The sequence below is a fragment of the Anopheles marshallii genome, chromosome 2, assembly GCF_943734725.1.
Source record: "Anopheles marshallii chromosome 2, idAnoMarsDA_429_01, whole genome shotgun sequence".
Taxonomy (NCBI): Eukaryota; Metazoa; Arthropoda; class Insecta; order Diptera; family Culicidae; genus Anopheles; species Anopheles marshallii.
This window is the reverse complement of record NC_071326.1, coordinates 43,736,742-43,760,917: the sequence shown is the minus strand read 5'-3', so window position 1 is coordinate 43,760,917 and position 24,176 is coordinate 43,736,742. Positions and strand designations below refer to the sequence as shown.

The following is a 24,176-nucleotide window of genomic DNA, read 5'->3' as shown; positions in this document are numbered from 1 at the left end:
TTTGGTATCATAGTCTCTTAGTATGGCAGTACCCCAAATTTACCTGCATAAAAATTAAAGTAACAGAAGTAAAATATATTACTCAGAATTATGTTTATGATAGTGTTATTCTGGGGCGGATCGCTGATCGCGTTTAGTCTAATAGATTTCATCTAATCTCATCTAATCTCTTTCATAAGAAGCGGTTTCCAGTTAGACAACTCGATAACGTCGTAAGAATAATGCAATGATCATAATGACGTCATAATGAAAGTGACTTTGAAAACATTCCCAGCAGATGACAACTCAACGGTATCGATCATATTAGGATCGCAGCACATGACAACATAAGTTTGATAAATGTGAGCAAGATATCAGTAGGATGTTGTCCGTGATGTACACACTAGCGCGTATAAATTGGACCACAGATGCATTTTCCCAATCAGAAGATAAATGTTGAGTTTAATAATATAATTACGTTAAATATATTAGAGGAGCATTGGCTCGTTGTCATCAAATTTGTCTTTTAGGCGTCGTGCTATCTTGTGCTATAATTGTATTGTTAACTGTTGGAATCGTATAATATTTGATTTTCTTATCTTGTTATCCAAGGCTGTTGAGTTTTGTTCGCTACGTTTTGTTATAGATTCTCGATTATTCCATTGTCTTAAAAACAATAGAATTAGCTGTTTTATATGACTATCAGTCTCCACAAAAAAACATCTTTTATTAGCAGCAGCTGTTTGGAAACTAAATTCAGTTTAGTAGGCTGTAGTAACAGTTCGCATAGCTATAAAAGTCTCCGACACGTTTTTCGAAAAAATAATATTAAATTACAGTTACAAAGGCTAAACTCAGACATTCCTTGAATTCGAATAACATCAGCCACATTTTGCCTACCGTTTGATTTGTTGCCGTCAGCTGGACACCTCCCATCCACCAGGTGATTTTAGCAGGAGGTCGTGAACCCATCGATTGACACTGCACAATGTAGCGCCGATCAGCCGATAGTGGACTGCTTCCATTCACAATCTCCACTGTTAACGGTCGTACTGGAAGTAACGCAATGTGAAGCGTATGCAAAGATTAAAACGTCTCCTCAAGATTCAGTTTGAACTACGGTTCAGGTTGAAAGCTTTTTCTCAAGTATATCGATTTGTACTTACATCGTAGCTCTATCGTTACGTTGGCGGTTACGTTTCTCCGGTAGAAGTTAGTCGCCTGACAGCTGTATACGTTATGCTGGTGAGCACGGGAGAGATTTCTGACAACCAGCCGGCTGCTAAGTGTCGACTCGTGTGCATAATCAATCATTGCGCTCGGCAGCGTCTTACCGTTGCTGGACCAGGTAATCTTCGGTGTTGGATTACCTGCAAAATGTATAGAGAAGAAAGGAATAATAAGATATGGATTGTATGCTTTCGTGAATTAAACTAGCCAACCACCGGCCACAAATAGTTAATGTCATGTTCAAAGCGTTTAATCGCGTGATTTCCTTTTCTATCCAAATAAACTGTTCTTAGGATCGATATAAAATGGAAGAAGACACGGTTTCTATCGCTAAAGACGACAAAGCTTAAATATTTACCAAAACGTTATCATTAAATCAAATACTACCGTACAGCCGGAGCGCAGCAGGAGTAACCTTGTTTCGAACGAACAACGGACGAAGCGCTAATGACACCGTAATTTGTTCCGCTTCGATGATTACCGTCGGAAAATACAGAAATTTCGATTTCATACCAAAGATGCCCACCTCCGTTTTAACCTTTTTTCGAAGCGTCGCGCGGAAGTTCTGACGAGGGGTGTGTGCGACGAACGGTTGGTCGTAAAATCGGAACCAATTAGATTATCGTGCTTGACGTAGCGGCATCAGGCAGATCATTCTTATTAACAGTTTTATTCGGTGAAATTTAGATTTATTGAGATTTGCCTTTCCGCACAGTGGTTTGATTTTACGTATAAACCTGAGAGGAGTTTTTATGGCTTTGGTTTATTATGGCGCTAGAACGCCGAAGGTATTTTAAAACCGTTAGGTATTTATAATAGGAGATTCATTCAACATTATGTACTCTATGCTTTTAATGTTTCAGGCATAACTTACTTACTTATATTTAGCAATCTCAATCATTAAACATTCTTAGACATAATCCCTAGCCATTCTGAATGAATAAATGCAAAGATATTAAAACCATAACTCTTTAAACATGATAGTGATAATTTATTTAAGTTGAAATGTTTAAACGACGATAACACATAACCTCATATTTTGTCATTGATTCGAATAAGGAATTTAAATTAGGAACAATTGTGTACCCTTCTTACAAGAACCTCCATATACTGGAGGTAGCACCATAACAGTGGGAATACCGAACGAAGGTTTTGTGAGTATGCTAGACACCGCACGTCACTGTAATGCGCCTGAATGGTAGGCAATCCGAATGCATGATAGAATGTATGCTCGGTATATTGAACCCTGTATTGTATGTATGTTTGTCATCTTGCAACGGAAAAATGGTGGTGATATTTAAGAGCCGAAGCTTATTTATGCGATCATGTTTATTGAAATAGATATTTCTACGAAAACCCATGCCTAAAGAACCACACGGAACGGCGGAACAGGTGTCACGAATTTGGTAGTGCTCGAGGGAGCAAAATATCTTCTACAACCGATTGCGAATAGAAGACATATTCTCGAGTGTGTGGCCGGGCTTCGCTCGCCTGATGAACTTTGGCTGATGAGAATTGGGAATTGACATACATGTGCTCGGGTTGATCGTTGGGTCGAGGTTAGCAGCTGCTAGACACGAACGTCACAGTCTAGCGTAGTGTTTCTTGGCGACGAGTCGCTAAGCTGCTTAACAAGCTCACACACCCCGTAGGGGGTTCAACGTTCTACACTTTTGCAAACGGATCGTTTGATAAATGGGATAATTTTCAGATGATCCTACATAAGGCTTACGGCTCTGGTATAAAATTCCAAGAATAAAATTTAAAGCTTTACAGCATTTAGTTCCAAGGAAAATATAGCTATAATTTATTTATTAAAGCTATAGCAAACAATTTAATTGTAGTTTTGCTAGCAAGAATTATGATCTAATTTGCAATCTTCTGGTTCAGAAAAATTGGAATAACGAAAAAACAATAATTTGGATATTTTTATGATAGCTTCATGACCACATATTTTCCTTGTGATTAAGAGGGACTTGTTTGTACTGACTAAGTAGAACACTAAATCAATCGCCAATCTGTTCACAAACGATAATACAGCTCCAACCACAGGGAAATAGGGATTGGGGATAAATCTGCTAAAGAAAGCGTTTTATTTTCCTCGCCACATACTTCGTGTGAAAAGCCCACACTGCCGAATTTCCCTGCCACACTGGAAGACTACCAGTAATTGAATGAAGAAATATTGTAAACAAAATTGATTGCGTGTTAAAGTTCACAGTTTTATGTATCGGACCCACATTTATTGGGCTTCGGATGGTGGTAAAGCAGTGCTTCCGGTTCGCTTCGAAGCGACCAACGCCAAGCGGCTGGCCAAGGTGTCGGAAAGAATTGGTGAAATAAAAGAAAAAGACGTTAACAAAGCCCACGATGGAAACAAAAGGGCACCCTGCAGAAAAACAAAATGAAAAGAAAGCGCCAAGTGAGAAGTAATGTAAAGCTGACCTCACCTTCAACATCAGGGTAATAGACGCAAAGCCGACACGGTGCGGCTTCGGCCCGGTTTTTGGACGGTTTCTATTTCATCCGTTTTACTGCTCCCCAAGGAGGTGGGAAAAGTTGTAGGTTAGGTAGGTAGGTTTTCTAGGGACCGAAAACCGACCGCAATGGTCAACGAAGAATGGTAGTATTAAAAGAAAAGGATAAAAAAGAGGAACAATTTTTATTGATCACCTAAGGGCAGTAGTGCAAAGGAAAGACTATTGAATTTCTTCACTATATCTCACTCTCTTTCTCTCTCACACACGTATACATTCTATAGCACTCTGTCTTTTTCTTTTCTGTTTCCTCCGCATCTTCGGTCGGTTTCACCGTTTTGAGGCTGCCTTTGCGATTGAACAAAAACGAAGAAAAGTCGAGTTTATTTTCCCGTATCCACTCGCAACATATAACAACGTATCGAATATTCGGACTGACCTTTCACACGGCACGTTCTTTGGTCCGGTCTGAGAATGTTTCCTCTTTTTCGGTGGAGAGAAAGCTAAAGGCTTTGCCTGCTTTCCTAACCGTGTTTCGTTAAAGCATTTTATGGCAATGGCATTCTTGCCTTTCGGTTCGCGCTCAATCATCATGCTGCGGTTCTAGGCGATCCCATTGGGCGTAGGCACCACTGCCGGGAACCAAATCGACCGTAAGAAAATCGAACGTATGTACAAAGGCGCACATATTCGGCCACCATAAACAGGCAGACGGTATGTGTATGTGACCTACCCTTTTCCCGGGGTACGAGTGTTCCCCCTTACGGTTTCCTGCGTTTCTTATGAAAAATCATGGAAAATCGATCGAAATTGCTTCGAAGTGGCCTTCACTACACGAACCATTCCCAAGTTGGCGTGGTGTGAGAGTGCGGAACTTGATTCAGTTCAATCGATTTCGATTGCGCTAGGCTGCGATTTTTTATGCAAATATTTCCGAAAATATGCCTTTCATTCGCCCGTTAGCCATCAAACGGAACTAGCTGTATGGCAATAAGCATCGTAAACTGTTGGCCTACAGAAATATTTACGTAGCTATAAAAAAATAATATCCTAAGCATCTTTAATGCGACTGCCGCTCGAAGAAGCATAAGTATGGTCAATAGAACTGAAGGTGGATGGTAAGAAAATCTTGTGTCAATTTAGAAATAAAAAAAATTAATCTCTTCATTTTCCACTACCAGTAGCAACGTTTGTGCGTTATTAAAAATACCGTTCAATTCTATATCGAGATTCCCACGACGACACTTTCTTCCAACGAGTCGAGCGGAGTGGTGGGGTTTCCATTAGACATCCGTTCAGGCACTTAACTTCCGCAAACAGTTCCAATCTTCAATTAAGATCTTCTTATTGGCGTGAAATCTGAAGCCCGTACCGCAACTGAACCGTACAGCTGGAGAGAAGACCATTTGGGAGGGATCGGAAATACTTTCAAAGTTCACTGGGTTTCCTTTCTCCGGAGAACTGTATGAGAAACCTCCACCCATTACAACACAGGGACACTTTCTTAAAGACCGAACAGGGGACGTGATCCTTCGCATCCGTGTTGAGAAGGGTAGCAGGATGGGAAATCTATTCCACATCGTATCCTCTAATGATTTCCATTCCATGCAGGTCTTTAGCTGCCCCGGTGTCCATTTCCTTCACATCCGCACGGTCGTCACTGTCCACACTGTCCGTAACCGGAATCAAATGGGTAAACGAACGTTTCACATCGAAGCGAAAATGAATGAGGCGAAATTAATTAAATCGTAAAATGACTGCCAGTGTCGGCTGACTTGCCCTTCCAAGCACGACGGTGGACCTCGCCTTTTGTGTACGGTTTTTTTGGAACGGCCCCTTCGAATAATCTTTCCACTCACTATCGCCACTCGCTCATCTATCGCATTTTTCTGCTTTCTTTCTCGTCTTGTCTGTTCGTCTGGTAGATTTTCTCCGTTTCGCATTTTCGTGTCAGTCTCTCGTATAACCGATCTCAGCGTCCTTAACCTCATCATGCATCATTTAATCTTAATTATCGTGGTGACATTACACCATTCCGTACGCATCGTCCCATTCACCTTTTTGGTCCGGCATCAGTTTTGTTTCACTCAATCTTTCTTGGCTTGGCTTCGGTTGATAGCGCCTTTTTACTGGTGACATTGTGATCCACACGGTCCGTGCAAGCGTTGACCATAATATGGCCCTGGGTTTTCATGATGGAGAGTAACGATTTTGTATGATTGCGTGTGTGTGTCTTTTCATTTCCTGTGCTGTTATAGTAGAACGGTTTCAGTAAAAAGAAGCATGAGAATAAAGTGATAGCTACCGACGGTATGTATGAATTCTCTCGCTGCTGATGTACTAATGATCTCTGCACAAGAAAGGAACGACACAGAACACTATGACGCACTGTGAGTAAAGCTTGGCCAAAAGAAGCTATGTTTAAGAAAAATAATATGAATTTTTTATAGCATGAGCACCAACTAACAAAACCAATAATCTTTTATGAATCTTGAATAATTGAACGTTTTAAATTTAACAATTCATGAACGAATCAACATTCCACGGAAATTACTGATAAAGAAATAAATTAATAAATGAAGCTAAATACTGCATAAACCCGAGGTAATATAGCACCACTGTGAATTCACACAAAGATGAGATCTATGTCACGAAACCGACATAAAAGGCAGCAAAGAAGTGAATTACGATTGAATCACGAAATAGAATAGAAATTGAAGGAGACGAAATGTTCCATCTATGACAGACTTCCTTAGAGGAATAGGAAATCTTTCCTGTTGTTGGCTGGGAGTTTTTGTTTTTACCCCCATTTCGTCTTCCTCCTCAACAACACACGAACGTTCACTATGACACTGAATAGAGTCGATCATAGGGTTGATGCATAAATTGTGCTGCTTGACATGGAGGGTATTAATTACTGACGGGGTTGATTGTTACCGTATTGTAATCTGTCTGCCTCGTGTGGTGGAGACGCCTGGTACTTCAATGTACGAATATTCCCGCTTTGGTGTATATTGAGGCTTGGTGTTAACATTGACCCTAAGGACATATTTGTGCTTTTAGTATCTGTATTACTTTCCCACACATAAACATGCTAAACCTTCATAATATTACTTGCAAACAGTATGGAGAAAGATTGATCATAAAGAAAAGCGTGTGAGTATGGAAGGTGGCAATCACTGTTAGACACCGCGGGGTTCAGTAGCTTCGTGTACCATGGTGAGCAATGTATTCTATTACACTCACTACGAGAAAAATAATCATTACTAGATGCTCTGTGACGAAAGTGTGGACAATAGTAATGTGAGTAAACGGCGCGCGAAGAAAAACAAATGATTATCAAGTTTATTTGTGTAATTCATCTCTACTTAGCTTCGTTCGCGTTCATTATTGTTATAATTTTCATTGCTTCTCGTCTTATCAGATTCTTGCGTTCATTGTGGTGATCGAATACGAATAAAAACTCGTAAGCATTGGATTGGAAATGCTGTTTAAAACATATTTCATTTACACTTTTCTTATTAGTTGAAGAAACCTAACGATTTTCATTAAATTTACGTTGCAAGCGAGCTTAAAATTCAGCATTCTCTGGCAAAATTCCTTCAATTAGTAGAAGGTAAAATGAACCGCCTTAAAGAGAACGCCATGTTCCATCCACCTGCAAGCCATTGGGATTAAAGTTTCATCTATGTGCACACTAGTAAACGCTTCACTGCTAGCTACAACAGTGGACTTTATATCACGGAACTCAAGCCACTCGGTTTCCTACACCCAAAGTTAGTTTGTTTCGTTTCGCTGCTGTGCTATAAAAATTCATATTTTATAACAACAACAAACAAAACTCAGGTACGATAACATTCTCCCCGGACTGGGCCGACCATAGTCAGAAGTTAGCTCGGTGTTTATTGTGGCATCCAGTAGAAAGCTGACCTGTTTTAACCGTACATACCTACCATTATTTGCCTCATGGCGGTATGGTATTTTGTGCCCAGCGCTTAAAAGGACTTACCGTGTAATATTATACAGCTCTGCCCATGGGGCTGTGCACAGGTAGCGCGATGGGTTCGGAGAACTACAAAATAACGAAACAACAGCAACAAAACAGCACGAGACGCTGGATACTGGAGGCGAGTAGGTTAGTGGGCCTGGCTGACTGTTTGTGACAAAAAATAAGTATTGCACAAGCACCATGAAACAGGAAGAACTTTTTTACTGTAGCGGGAGGGATTTCCATTCTTTCGTTTGATTCTATTATTTTTTGCCCGATTCGTGGAAGGTGTTGGGACATTTGATCGCATTTTAAGTTTGCAATGAAACCGAATGTAAGAAGTGAAGTATTTGATTTCTGAAACTTGCCTGTTGTCCGTCCTCTGGTAGGATTTTGTCTGACGTTACCAGGTTGTTGCTACTATCCCAGCAATGCTCTTAAGCAACACTTTACTTCGTTAAACGATCGATTGCTATCCCGTTTCCCATCCCGGGCCATCCGAGCGAACCAAATAATTCGTTCAATTTTCCTTCACTCTAGGAAATGTTTTGCTACCGAAAAGGGTAAATCAAAAATCGATTTCCTTCTGCCAATCGTTTGCTCGTAATGGGTTTATCCGCAGTGTGACTTGCTCCGTTGATGGGAGGCCTTACCTAGCGATGGCGCAAACACCTATCGCCGAAAAGGGACCACTACCACCGATGAGGTTTCGTCGATAGACAATTCAATTTTTGCTTCTACCACGTCTTTGCGTACCGTGCTAAAAGTCTAATCAAAGCGTGAGGCGAGCAACGAGACTGCCGACGGGGAGCGGTGTGTGCTTGAATGAATCGATTTCATTTAACCCTACGAAGCATGAGCACCCAGCACTAAAGCAGGGACCATTAAATGCTGCAGCGATCCTTAAACCGGGCGCGATTGAGCTGCTGAAGAAGCACGCTGCGTGAACAAACGGAGCAACGTCGCTTACCCGTACTAATCGCTTAATTAATCAGCCATTAAAGATGTAAGCCGTCATTAGATACTAATTGAATTCCGTTTTCATGAGTTTCGCGCACAGGCCTCTTTTTCCTAGCCAGCAAAGTGCAGGCATTCATTCCATTCAACCAGTTTCGGCAGTGAGGTTGTGTTTTGTTCTTTGTTTTATGTGACGTTTTTATGTTGCACGTTGTTTCACTTTCGGTAGTAGTACGCACACGGTTGACTTCATCATGCGAAATGGCGTAATTTAAGGGCGAAACTAACACTGCGGTATTGTAAAGGAGTGTCTAACGCTTTGGATGCACGATTCAGCGCATAGCACACGAAACTAACAGGATTGCAGATGCTGTGAAGTGTTAATATTGTAATGAAGAGTTTTTGAGACTATTAAGGCTCATGTTTAAATTTGTAATAATTGGATGTGATGTTGTTGCGGAGTAGAGGTGGAAATTAATTTGAAAATACCGGGCTTAAGTGCAGTTGCGTGATATTTTTCAGAGGGAATTATAACAATAATTATTTTATGTTTCAATGCAAGAATTGGCAGTATACTTCAATCAAATTGAATGCAATATTTTTAGCAATAAAAGCAGCATCAAGTGATTTTCATGAACACACAGATATGTTCGATTAGCATTGTTTTCTAGAATGAAGCACCACTTTTGATTCGCTTGATATCATTGCTCACCATAACATTTTATTGTTTTGTAATATTTTTTTTTTCGTTATAATGGCCAGGCCGTATCGATTTATATTAACCACGTCACCGGATAGTAAGTCCTTGTAATGAGGGATTGGTACAGATGGCATTTTGGTCCGGTCCGTTCGTGTGAAGACCTGCGATCATCATGCCTCCCTGGCGCCTCTTTGTATTGAATTTCATTGTATCAGAAACAATCATTATGACGTATTATTGATTGAGCAGCCTTGTATTAATATTTATTTGTCTGACCTGTGCAGGTCAATTGACACCTAGATTTTCACACTTCCATTTCTGAATAGTTCTGAAAATATGCTATTCAAAAGGTATTAATTACCCTTTTTCTTCATGGTTTATAGCTTTAAGTGATCCAACATAATGCGATTTAATTTATAATAGTGCAAAATATACGGTTTTTAAGCTACCAAGCCTCAATTTAATATATAACTGACATAAAAAATAGAACTACAATCCTCTTCCATTCCATTGTATATTGTATTGCAGCAAATGGTTTTATGTTCGTGTGTAGTGCAGTAGTCATACCACGGAATGAATGTAAAGATAAATAAGAATGATACACACTAGCATCTCATTACGCCACACAATGGAAGAAATGGAATTTTACAGTGGGCAGTTTACGTTCACCACCGTGCCGAACCACAGGACAAACGAGTGAAGTAGGTCCCGGTGGGTGAATTAATCGAGATGGCAAACAAACGAAGATGTAATTATATGTTCTCCATCCCTCCGTAATAGGTTTCGCGAATGAGCGCGACGTGTCGCAGAAGTGCCAAAGTATCTTGAAACGAACCTTAAGCGGCCGGGTCGGCTTCATGGCTGCCATAATGCTAATGACCAACACCATAACAGTTTGCGTTCGCTGCTCTCTCCAACCTCATCTGCGAGTTAGTGAAGCCTACCAATTGAAGGGAACTCGACGGAAACCATCCACTGCAGTGCGTTTTTTTATCGGCTCTCGATTCAATTTAGAACTTGTAGCGGGACAAGAGGGCGCAGCAGCAAGGTCGCATAGCAAATGGAACAGCAAACATGGAAATTCTTGCGCACTGGCGCATGCCCCGGTACAGTGGTGAATCGGTGCCCGGGTGGGTAGAAAAGCCGAGTGGAAAAATTAATTAACTATCTTTGGCGTCCGAGCGGTGGGTAAACACTTGAACACACGGCGCACCGTTTGGATCGATCGTGACAGACGGCTACTGGGGTGTCCACACGGGATATGCTGGAAAATGGCAGACTGCAGTTTAGGCACGGCACTCGGATGCGATGGGCTGTTCAGGTGGTACTTTGGGGTGATTTAATCCCGTTTAAAATGGCGCTCGAAAGGTTCTCAACGTTTCAGCGAAATGACTGCGTCACTGAGTTCCGATCGTTTCCGTTGATTCCACATTGTGGATGGAAGTAGAAAAACAGTTTTTACTTATATTACTAGCAGTTTATATTTATTTTGCAATAAAAGAGTTTCAATTTGAAAAATTGTGATTATTGTGTTTGAAAGTCACAAGAGTGAAGGAAATTTAAATAAATAAATTGAGAAAAGAATTAGGAACTACTTATTACTTATGTTTTGAACTTACAGCTGAAGACAAATAAAATGACAACTAATTTATTCTTCTTATATTTTTAAAGTATGTTTAAAATCATATCTTTGTAAAATGTAAAATGTTAATAAAGAATCGATTTACCTAAGAGACGGAAGTTGTATCAGAGAAAACCACCAAACCTTATCATCCCGATCAAAAACAAGGATAAGAACTTGAAAACCATGCACTGTATTTCATCATATTTTCTAGATAGTGATGCTTGGAACAGACATATTGCTTGACAGAGAACAAAATAAAACAAACATTACAAAAAGAAAGTTTTTCTAGAAGGAAAACATTCCAGTAAACATTGTGTACATATTTTAAGTGAAAATAAAAACAATTCCATCGCTACAACCATCCACCCTGTCAACAGTTTCTTCTGTTTTGCGTATCTTTTGCCGTTTTTCCACCAACACTCTTGAAACGGACAAATCCCAACGATCACCATGTGGTGTAAGTTGACTAAGAGACGACTTGCGAAAGGAAAATAAAATATGTTGCCGAGAATTAAAATTCGCCGAATGATAAGGGTTAAGGTTATGCTTAGCTTGCCAACCATTGTCCACGCTTTCACACTGCATTCAGCATTACCCATGGCACAGCACACCAACACTGGCTGGTGTTTGGTCACGGTCGGAGAAAGATGAAACCTATTTACATTTCTCTCTGCAAACAACTGGAAACTATGTATCCCAGTACGCTGACGGGTGGGGCGGTACCTTTCGTAGGGGAATGCATACAAATAAAACTGAAATAAATGCGAACCAAAACAAGGAAACAAAAAACTTCACCAAAAAACACGACTGCAATGTTTGTCTTGCCCGCCGACGAAGCTTATGGGCAGGCAATTTCCCCATACTATGTGAAATTTATTCTTCTCCCTGATTCTACGTAGAACTTTGGTAGTAACCTTTTCGGAAATTTTATTTTTATATTTTTGTTTTTTTGCTGTCGGTAGCCCTTCTTTTTGTGCGGCAGAATTGGAAATTGTCAGAAAGTCCCTTCAGATACGTACCTCCAGTGACGACGCATATCAGCACCAAATCGCCACCCTCCTCGTAGGGTCCGGCATGGGATGGAAGCACAACTCCAGCTTCATTATGAATCTTCGGTACATCGGGTGGTACTGGAAGCCGAGACAGAAAGAAAAGGATGTTCAAGGATGAGAAAAACGAGAATCATTAGATGAGAGGAAACGAGATCAAAATTGGCACTAGAGCGTTTAGGTAATTGGACGAACGTTTAACCCTGAGATCTGTCCGGCGGGATGGAAGAATATATAAATACCCGCTGTCATATGATCATTGAGTTGGTGTAGATGAGACAAGTTGATGTGCCTGATAAAATCGACTAGAAATCGGAGAATGTGTACGATGAACGGTTGAAAATATGAAGCATGGCGAAGCCACTTGTAAGCAAATGCCGTATATCGCTAATCACCTAAGTAAAGCTGAATCACATAGGATCCAACATATTATTATAGGAAGTGCTACAAAATGTTGTGAAATGACGGTTTTCTCGTTATGAGAGCACATATGGTTTTGTGGCAACAATATTTTTGATATCACAATCTTAAGTGTCATATTGTATTAGTTATCTCCGTTGAAACAAATTATTGGCTAAAAGCAATAAACAATAAATGTTTCTATTTGTTTTTAATTATCAATTATCATTTGTCCTGCAGCAATGTGGCCCGGCCGTTCATAATGAATAAAAAAAAATTGTCCTGTACCTTATATCTTAAAAACTTAATTACTAAACACCAGTACGCTGTCGCCAAGGATTAATCTCATAAGGTTTTGTGCCTGTTGAGCAATAGTAGTAAACACTGTTTGCACATATTATTTGTGAGATGAATAGTAGAATAGCCAATTCATGTTTTTAAATCAACGTGAAATTGCTTATACCGGATCGAGGAAGCTATGTGAACAAAATGGTCACAAAGGAGCATACATGTCGAATTTTTGTAATAAGGCCGATACAACCAACAATTGTTTACAACTTTAGCTACAAACACACATTGGTTTACTTTGACGCGATGTACAGGTGTCTGGAACCCGAATGTAACCCGATGTACGGGTGTCTGGAACCCTAATGGTAAACAACGGTAACGATAATGTGGTATGATTTTTAACCCTTGCTAGGGATCACATTTCAAGTAGAACCTAGAAAATTTGTGTTGAACTCTTTCTAGTCTGTTTGTCAATAACGCACAATGAGGAAAGCAGGAACGTACAAGAAATGCAAATCACGACTTAAGACGTAAAGGGTAAACAAATTCACGAGTTTGAAAATAGATAACCATTAATAACTTAAACGTCTCATTAATTACACTGTAAATCTGAGAACGGGAAGTAAAAAACTATGGTCCACCGTAACTCTTAAGATCCGTAAGATCACAGATCTCCGTAAGATCACAGACTTGCTGTTACCGAACTAACACACTACTTGACAACATTGGAAACACAAAAGATTCTAAATGCCAATAGTTCCAGATAGTTTACAGAACACCAAGCACTAAACTTATCAATTAATTGTTATTGTGATTGTCATAGCTTGTTTTAGGTAGGAAAAGTTTACATCATCGAGGTACATTAAACACGTGCTAGACGGAGCGTCATAATTGATTGCGGTTTGAACAGAATGAGTAATAATTTACTTATTTTCCCTTTGTTTATAAGAGAAGACCGGCCAGACCGTATTGCTTGTTACTATTGGTAACCTAATCTCACATTCACTCACATTCACTCAGCTCACAACTAACAACTCACATTCCTTCGAAGCATTTCTTGCTCCAAACAGTGTAAGGATTCTCTATCCAGGGTGTAATCGATCTTTATTTTTTTTTTATTTTGTATCTAGTTTGACATATTCGATGCTTTTTTTTATGAATATAACATGAAACATTGACATCATAATGCAGGCTTAAAACACTGTTTACTCATTTTTCGCCCAAGATATGCAGATTGTTTGCGTATGTTACATACATTATAACATCAAAAATATAGAAGAACATATTCCTGCTGAATCTCTTAAGCGAAGTGAATAGTTCAAGCGATAAAATTATATCAAATTTTGGACTTGTCTCGAGTTAAAATGGACTGTGTAGAGATAGTCATGTGTAATATAAAAAAAGTTAAGGCATGTAATTTAACTTCACTGACATCATTTCAACATTGTTGTATCAATGTACACACGCAAACATACTTTTCGGGTGCATTTGCAACACTCACCGACACAAAACCTCTACGGTGTGTCGATGATCCAGGTGATGTTTAGAAACCTGTAGGAGGTTTTCTTTACTGGAGCCGTTGGATACATTGAGGCCTTACCTTGGGTAGGGGGACACTCAATAGTCTTGAAATGAGAAGACGTTAGGATTGAGTTGGATATGATCCAGCCTGACGGTCCATATAATATAAAATTATTCTTATAACATTTAGCTGTTTTGTTTAAACAAATCCTTTAATACATCTAGAGGTTCAGCAAATTTGCTACAGGTGCATTCTTTTGCGATATTGTTAATTTTATGCATTTACATTTAATACATGCTTCACAAAATACACTCTTCTTAGAACGAGGATCGTCATTTCGACCGTTTTAACCGTTTAATGTAGCTAAAGCGAACGATCAACATTTGAAGACTAAGTCATTTTTGCATTTGATTTAGGTATATTTACAATGTACTTAATTTCTTAAGACTAATTTAAATAACTACTTAAGTGTTTCAGATTTTAATCCACTGTAGTATTTCTTAGTTCCTTCTGTGTTTCTATATTAAGCAGTAAACTAACTATGCTTAAGACAGTCTGTAAACCAATTTTTTCAGCTATTGGTTTTGCACGATCGTAAATAGCCTTCAATCAATTTGCAATAGTCCCACAAACGCACAGATGTTAAAACCTTAATATAAAACCAGCTCAAGAGATATGTTCAAGCTTAGTACTTTTTTTAATCTACCACTCAAATTGCGTCATTCACAAGTTCGATTAGCCAGTTCTAAAAATCTAAAAAGAAGAAATTGGGCCGATTTTGGAAAACAAATCTCGTATCATGGTCGGAAGCGCTGTTTTCAAGGGCAACTAGAAAAACTTGAGTAAACAAAGCCACCTATTCGTATTCCGTGTACTGATCGTCTTGTAGCTGCAACTGTTTCGAACCACATTTTATCTGCTTTAACAGCTGGGCGTTGTTGTTTTCGGCCTAAATTTCCAAGCAGACGTTATCGTAACCATTTCCTTGTTTGTGACCGTAGCATGTCGCAGGTCTGTAGGCGGTTCCAGATAAGACGGTTCCAGATTCTTTGCAATCTTCATTCGTTTGTTAACTTTGCCAGCTGTAGGTGGATGCTACAGCATGTCTAAGGTGCTAATTTTTTTCACTGCCTTACTCTGTGGCATAGTGGGCGATGCCAGAGGGGCAGATTTGCAGGATGTGCTTTCGGTACTGACGGAAGGTCCGCTGGCAAGATTGTTTGATTCGTTCATCGTACCAGCGCCGCGTACGACCGGGTTTGAAACACTGGTACCCCAGAAGAATATACGGCTGCACTGTACGAAAACTTCGGAACCACGGTTTCAGGAAGTGTTCTTTGGCGATATAAACGTAAGGGAGAAGCTTAACTTCACACTGCCGTTGACGATCGCGATCCATGGCTGGCGTGATAGTAGCAACCTCACCCTGTACAACGAGCTGACCACACGCTACCTCCGCTTTGTGAAAAACACTAACTACTGTCTGCTGGATTGGAGGCCGTACGCCGAGTTCGGGTATCAAATTACCGCCCGCCAGAGCGCTCCGCTGGTGGCCAACTATCTGTTCGGGTTTTTGCAGTCCATTAGTTTGCTTTACTTCCAACTGGAGAATGTGTCCCTGATTGGGTTCAGCATGGGCGGTCAGATAGCTGGATTGACAGGTAAGTTGTTGCCTGGAAGGATCGGAGCCATCTATGCGCTGGACCCCGCCGGCCCTCTGTTTTCTCATCCGTTCGACATTGGGCCGAATCGCCGGATAGCCGGTACCGATGCAAAATACGTGCAGGTGATCTACACTTCGCGATACACGGTGGGCTTTGGACCGCTCGTGGGCACTCAAAACTTCCTGCCGAATGAGGGCTACCATCCGCAAGCACCGTGTGTGACCAAAGACGATGGGTTGGGAGAATTATCGACTGCGTTGCGTTGTAGCCATCAATATGCGGTGAAGCTGTTTACTGACTCGCTTGATCCGGCCAACCCAATTATGGGTCAGAAGTGTAATAAAGTTCTTGGCGTGCGAGTTTGCTTATTCCAACCAAAGGATCGGTTGGGTATTTATGCCAAAAGGTAAGACAAACTTAATTACAATTTAAAGAACTGAATGATCATGGATTTGTTTTTACAGAATACCTGGCAATTTTTACTTGTAAACGAACACTTGAACAAATCCTCTCGAATGGCGTAAAGACATGCATCACCAAAGCTCATATTTGAAAAATGGGTTCAGAAACTCGGACATAAAACACCATACCATACACAAGAAAGCTTTTTGCCTTATTTCATCCGAAAAAAGAAGAAACAAAATGCCGTCCCACAGGTTATGGACAGAAGGAAGATAGCGAACGCAGTGCAAAAGGCACTAAAGATATGAAAATTAAAGCTTAAAGAGCGTACTTAAGAGTGCCGCATAAAACACAAAATGCTCTCGAAACCAACAGGTGAATGATGATGATGGGAAAACCTCTCCCGTTTTGGGGAGTTTATTGTTTGCAATCACCGAAAGTGTACTGCATATTTTGCATTTGCATAATTTAAATCTTGAGCTGTCGAATCACGCAACGCATCGAATGATGTGGTGAAGATATGACTACGTACAGGGTTGTCTTTTTTAATGCTCGTTTCAACCAACATCGACACACACATGCAGATTCCTGTATTTGGAGATATGCTGCCATCTTGGTGTCATTCATCTTTTTGCTTCCCTTCAACATGCATACCGCTTCACCACCGTTTCACCGCTGAACGCCAGGATGGAAAGCAATTTCGTTGATGATAGCCACACATTGATGATTATATGCAGGGTGCTGTAAAAACCGGCGACGCACTTACGGAAGCTCTACACATACCATCGAGTCGTTTGATGTGTTGGGCACCATCCGTCTGGTACGAAACGTAAAGGCTTGAATAGCATCGTGCCGGTAGCAGCTGGGTGTCTTTTCTATGGCCGTTAAATGGCGGCTTACCGTACGATGCGAACGATGGGTGCCGGTGCTGGTGGTGCATCATATTAATGTAGCGCACTAAGAACTCGTCGCTCAACAGATGAGTTTAAAAAAGATCATTTAATGGCACCACTATGAAGGAGATTGGGGTGCTCCATTGGGAGACGGTCAAAGCGCTTAAACCATGCAATTATTTTACACGCTTTTTGAGTGATTACTTTGCATGCGGTGTATGGAAGCGATTCTGCTGGTGGAACGATGTTAGTTAGGGGTAGAATAAATTATTTTGAAAATGAAATTCATTTAAACTCTGCATGAACCACAGTTGAGCATGCTTGAAACGTCGCCTCAGCGTAAGCAACACATCAAATCAACACACAAAGAACGAAATGCAATTAAGCGTCACGCCGGAAACGTATTGTGGTCAGCAGCATTCAGCCAGAATTCACCTCTTTTGCCAACCATTTTCCGGACCGGTGCATTGTTGCGAATGAATCGCACCGCATTGAGGATGAGGACGCATTGTTCCTGACGATTGTTTCTTTGCAAAGCGGGTTTTCCCAATTAAAATCCTTCACAAATGGAGATTTTTCTTTCCCCAGCGAACCTCGGTAAGAAGTGCAACGAACCTCGCCATTTTCAAAAGAAACTTTTCGAGAAAAACACCCTGTACCTGTTTCGTACCTGTTTAGGTCCTCTGATCGTGTTTTGTTCTATATCCACTGGTGGAAGGAAAACAAAATAAATAAGTATTGGCGTATTTCCGTGCTTGAGCAAAAAGCTTTTTCACACAGAGAGTGACAGCAAACAATGCACCGAAAATGCTCGTCACGATGAAAACAGGTGGTGTCAACAAACCGGAAAACAATACGGTATACGACACAAATACAGGGAAAGCATAAATCTACAACCAGGCCACGTTTGTCTCCCCCCCCCCCCCCCCCCCACATTTGTGATTACCTTGTCGCTATTTAAATACTGTGAAACATGATGCGCAAAGAAAAGCCACTTCATTCAGCATGTGTTCTTGTTGTGCCATGATGGCTGCACTATGTAAAACCAGCACCAAATAGCGGTTCAAGATATGTGTCGGGTTTTTGTGATTTTATGTGTACAAGCTTACTTACCCACAATTTCTAGATTTACATTACTATTTTTCGTAGGAGATAGCAAAAAGTCTACACGACATCGAAAGATTCCAGCGTCCTTTTTCTGTAAAGAGCCAAACGAAAATGTTATGTTAGTATAGGAAAGGTAGTATAGTCTGTACGATGGTGGGTTAAGCTAAATAAGATAAATGAAGTTTCCAGTACTAGAAATAGTTTCCATGTTTGAACCAACTAGCAAGATGGTTGTTCGTTTTGCTGGTGGTAAGAAGTGACTGGCATCAATTTAGGACGTACAGTTTATCATATGGTTTTTTTTTTATTATTTTAATAAAATAAAGCGTATCTGTTAGTATAAAATGCATTATATTCTAGCAGTAGAAAGGTATAAACCATTGAACGTTTTAATTGGCATTAATGAACGTTTAATGAATCTTTCGAGAATAGTCATTCACAAGATTCTTCCGTGAGGAGTCATTTCAATCAGGAATCATTTCCTAAAAGATTCAAGACAAGATAATCCTCCAAGGATTATGAATTTCTTTTGAAACGTGATTTTAAGATCATCTTCACTCTTTTGGCTTGTGTATTAATTATTTATATAAAGGTGAAATATGAAGTGTTAACATTTGTATGTTAGTCATGTTCGGAAACAATCAAATAAAGATAAGCTGAATCCGCCATATTTTTGATTAAATGCTGTAAGTATTAATCGTTTGTTTGATGTAGCTCTTTTCGAAAAATCAAAGATATGTTTTATCATGAAGAACGACCACGCCGTATTGCTTAAAAGACATGGATATAGCATTATTGAAATTTTCAAATAAGCTTTACTTTGCAGTAATTCCAATTTGATTCCCAATTCAAATCCAATTCGTCCAAAGCGGTTGATAGTTTAATTTTTTTACGTGATTCAAACTGATAAAGCCTGGTATCTTTTCAGGTTGTCCACAAGGACAGAGGAGATGTAAACCCAATTTAGAATAACGTGATGGCGTTGATGCGTCCGCCAGAAAGGCCATTGGACATTGGATTGGTAGATGACAGCGTTTGACTGTGAGCATTTCGCTCAACCTCAAAAGCTTCAGTATTACTTCTTTTTCTTGATATTTGTGTGCCAATCTATGAGCAAATGAATTACATGCCGAAGAACAAACAGACTAAAGAAGCTTCCTTCTTTATTCGCGTGTGGTCAATTCTTAATATCATGTTCACCCTTATAAGCGTATACATCTACAGTCTTGTTGGCAACCTCCCACATCCCCCAGGCCCTTTCTGAGATATCAATGTTGGCTCCAGTGTAACAAATCTCGTAGTCACAGTGGATCAATAAATACCATATGGATAAACTTAATAATGGAAGATAATCAAATTTCTTTTTCTGAAACAAGTCGATTATTGGATTAAATGTTTTCCTTAAAAAAACTTAAAGTCGCCTGTTGTTCCGAATCGAGCGCCCCTAATTGAATACTGCCCTCACACGTTCACGTGTCCAAATCGAAAAAAAAATCACGACATGCTTAAGCTCTCCATTATTCACAACAATCGAAAGCACAAGAAGTTCCATCATCCTCAGCTCATCACCAATCCGTAGTGCAAATGGTTTCGAAATTGGGCCAAAATAAATGACCATTCCCTCGGGGCAATTGAAATCTCGTTTCTCCGATGGCTAATCCATTCCAATCCGCTTGCTGCAGCAAGATTTCTGGCATGGTTCGGTGGAATTCCCTAATGATCGTAATATATTTTCGTTCTCCATCGACACATCGACAATGATTCGAACGTCTTGATGGGGATGGAATGCTAGTGGATTTCAAGAAATAATCTCTTCTCATACCGCCAGCCATCCTTTCTTCGGGGATCTCTTTGCTGTGGCGACGCGATTGAATCGAATGTTGCTGAAATCTGTTTCAGCGAATAGAATCGTATCGATTTGCGATTCTAATCGGCATTCGAGGAGCATGGTGGGTTTTGGAAGGGAATGCAAACCATTTGCCACCAGTCAACCATGGGATGCACCAATTAATCGTCTACGGGCTGAGAACCAATTGATTTCGATTAAAATGCGAAATAATTTTCCCCTCTCAATGGCCAACCACACATACCTTGTCGAAATCGTCTGGTCTTTCGATGGAGTATTTTTTTTTTTCAAACTATTTTCAAACATAATGTGCACGTTTACTCATTTCATTTGATAAGCCTGTCTCGATGGGCGAATGGACAAAACCTATAAAAATACCAACGAAGCAATGAAGGAGAACACATTTTTCTTCTTCACTTCTCCTGCAGCGAAAAAAGACTAGTGCCCCGTCGGGCTAAATAAAAGCTGGTCGCTTTGTAAGATGAAGAGAAAAATAAAATGAAACGCAGGCACTGCCGAAGCAGAATGCAAATTTGACCAGCCATTCCATCCTCCCTGTTCTTACTTCTTTGCCCACGGGGTGTTTTTAATTCTAGTCGTCTCTGCTATGGGTTTTCAATTTTTCCTTCGTTTTGCAATCCCACTCAACGGTATTGTCAATTCCTGTGAAGATTTTCACCCGGGAAAAGCTAGACTCTGTCGGTGGCAATGGTGTGTAAAAATGGAATTTCAATTCAACAGTCCGGTCCGCTATCGGGCGACATCATCTTCTGATCGTGTAATGCTGAGATGAATAAAAATCACTGACGCTTGAAGTGATTGAGTGGCAGGTTTCGGGGGAGAATCGGAATGTAAAACTGTACAGCAAGCTCACACTGGACAAACATTACAAGGATATACGGTGAGCTAGGAAACGGTGAACAAATATTGGGTTATTTGGAAAGTTAGCGCTTGTCTTCTTGTGATTGAGTCTTCACACGAACGATCAGAGATAATAATACGAAATCTACTTTTTACATTAAGAATCTTCTAGGCGGCACATTTCAAGTATCATAATTTTGGAACTTAGAATAAAAGTAGTACATTTTTATTTTCGCGACCGCATTACTAAACGATTTAGCAAATCTGTTGCTACATTAACCACTTACGTTACAAAATAACGGCGATACTAACCTGAACTGGACTGATGACCAGCATCGCCCGGCTTTGCTCTCGTGTCGTTTTGAAGTTGGCACGATCTTCCAAGATGGCAACATCCTTCCAGTGAGAAGGTGAGTTAACATGAGGTCCACGAGTATCGAAGCTGAAAAAAGAAAAAGGGAACGCAAAATTGCACGTCTATTATTATTAGTAAAAATCATAACAAAACTTACATTACAAATTAAAATATTTGTAATGGTTCAATTTTTTAGTAAAATGTGAGCAACTGATTCAGAAAAAAACAATTAAGCTTCTTTCAATTTGTTGTAACGACCTGCAGCACACACCCGTAAGCTTGTTCTCTAAGATTCACTTAACAGGAAATGATCCTCGTTATAAACCGGGACAAATTCCGATAAAAAACGTGTTCGTCCCAATACCTATCAACCCGCACCCGCATCACCGGTGCCAGAAAACTAGTCTAACTTTAGGTTTTCCCTTTACATACAGTGGTGTATGCATAGAAATCGATTCAATATCCCGCAGTTGCCCAGTTCCAATCATCTACCTACATTTTATTTGCAGATTTCCAGAAGCATGGTATTTGCTTCTTCCTTTCCCCTCGGGGTAGTCTGAGTGTTGTGGCACATTCAAATAATTTTGGGTCAGGGGACTTTTGACATTTCATTCTATTCGTTGACATGTCCGGGACTACTTCTGTTTCTTTGAGGAGAGTGCAAGAGTACACGTGTGGGCTACAGGTAAGGGGAAGATGATTTGCATGGAAAAAGCTATGATTCCTTTCCGCTTGTGCACATTCTCAGGTAGCTATTACCTTCCTATCTATACGATGACGATGAAGTTCCGACTACTATTTGCTATGCTTGCCTCAGCGGGACGGTTTGCAACTAGCACGGAGGTCGTTAAACATAGTACGGAACAAAAAAAACAAGCAAGATTCAATATTCTGATTCAGTTGGACGGAATCGAATAGGAAGCACGAAACTAGAACGGCCAAAGTAATATCCGTAGTAGAGGAGTCAGGCTCAGCGGACAAATGAAGACATTTTTTTGACAAATGGCTCGACTTTCAAGCCGGTAGTTTCTCATTGCTTTAGGATTGGTTCTATTTATATACCGTACTTTTCTAATTGGGCTCGAAGGGACACAGCTAGCACGGGTTTGGGCGTTCCAAAGTAGAGACAAATTAAAAGGAACTACAAGAATTTGTATTGAGTTTATTTTCCCATAAATTGTGTTGTTTGAGCTTGCCGCTGTAGAGCATTTTGTGTTTCCCATTCCTTATCGAACACAGAAGAAAACTTTATTTACCACCCATTCAAACAGCAGGGTGGATTGAGTTTTGTCGATAAACTGAAGTGGTTTGCGGATTTACGTTTACCCATTCCATGGATACTCCCGAAAGGTGCATTTGTGCTGTACGCTTACGGTACCGATGTGCATGCCTCTTTCACTGTGTGTTCGGTTCCTGCACTGTTTGACTTTGAGCCGATTTCTCTTCGAAGGTCTTGACCTTATTTGAATAATCTTGCTAGTGGGATCAGTATCGGTATCGGATTAGCTACCAGTTTTTCGACCTGTAGCACGTACCAAGCGCACTGTAGAGTTTGTGGCACTGCCGGCTGCTTCTACACAGCCCGGGAAGCCATCGCTGTATGTGGCGGTGTTGAGCATTTCACCCACTTTGCGTCATGTTCGGCATTGAGTTTCATACACCAGCTTGCTCGAAGTGTCTAGGCAATGGTAAGCAGGCATACGGAATCGAGAATTCATACCCAACCACCCATCTAAACAATCACACAGGAGGGCCTCGAACGCCCGGAGTGGTTTGACAGCTTCTCAGCGTCATCTTGAGAAGATGTTGCGTCTCGAGTGGCTGGTATGTTCTATGGGGGAAAATGTATCGATACCGCTGTCGATGAGCACTCGATGGCAAGTGGCACTGTTGCAGAATGTGACTCCAGTTGGCTTCGCCCGGACGGAGTATCGATTTCGTCGAGCTCACCACCATAACAACCAGTACCGTCTCACCTTGCGAACAGTGTGAGTTCATTAAGAAATTCGATCGTGTCCCGGGGAAAATGAGGCGAGTGGAGGCGAGCTTTCACATGGTGAATGTTTCGAGCATGGAGTATTTGTGGCTATGCGATAATGATGGTTGCAAATGGTCGTAATCAAATTGATTTCTTTGGAAAATAGGCATAACATTTTTGAAGACTGAGCGATTCCAGTGAATTTGGGTTATATTTAATGAACGTGTATCCTGTAATATTAGTCCTATAGAAACCTAGCACATCCCAGACAATGCATTCACACACATAAGGCAATAATTTTATATGGTTGCGAAATTATTTTCTCCCGCAAATTGAATTCTAGAAAGATGCCTTGTGGTTTTCTTCACATTTTCTCCTCTGTAGTAACTGGAAAAGTGGTGCGCTTGTAATTTCAACCACAACTCTTCGATTTTTCCTATTAATCACCTTGATTGACAACATTTGCATCCATTAGTCCGGAACATTATGCGGTATCGACGTTCTGTCCCCAACGGTGGAATAACGAAGCGGAAAGCAGTTCAAGATAAAGTTCATTGTTATAATCAAGAGCGCCTGGGCGGTTCCTGCAAACTTCCATTAATAAGGAACCCTGCCATCCGGTCAGGGTGTTCCCTACTCGCTGGAAGGTATCCAAAAAATGGTTTTCTTTTTAACTTTGTTTCGCAGTTTTTTTCACACGGCAACGCTCATTTCTCTTTACGTTCAAGGAAATCTTCTGCCCTCCGCATGTTGAACATATTCAAACCTATTCCATGCACATCCTTTCATACACACACACAGAGAGATTTCAGTACGTATGCATGTTTGCCTTACGAGGCTGAGGATATATTTTTCCG

At 40.5% G+C, this 24,176-nt stretch overlaps 2 protein-coding genes across 2 annotated transcripts in view; one reads left to right on the top strand and one right to left on the bottom strand.

Annotated features, from left to right (window-relative positions):
• LOC128709319 (contactin-4) overlaps nt 1-24,176 on the bottom strand; it is a 171,183-nt gene that overhangs the window by 96,501 nt on the left and 50,506 nt on the right. The window contains exons 3-7 of the mRNA XM_053804305.1: nt 21,299-21,428; nt 18,286-18,370; nt 11,975-12,085; nt 1,146-1,349; nt 880-1,031 (exon numbers count right to left, since the gene is read on the bottom strand). Coding sequence (XP_053660280.1) covers nt 880-1,031; nt 1,146-1,349; nt 11,975-12,085; nt 18,286-18,370; nt 21,299-21,428 — 682 coding nt within the window. The remainder of the gene's footprint in view (nt 1-879; nt 1,032-1,145; nt 1,350-11,974; nt 12,086-18,285; nt 18,371-21,298; nt 21,429-24,176) is intronic.
• On the top strand, nt 15,316-16,366 carry LOC128709320 (endothelial lipase-like). The gene is made up of 2 exons (XM_053804307.1): nt 15,316-16,283; nt 16,342-16,366. Exons 1-2 carry the CDS (start codon nt 15,316-15,318, stop codon nt 16,364-16,366), a joined length of 993 nt encoding a protein of 330 aa, XP_053660282.1.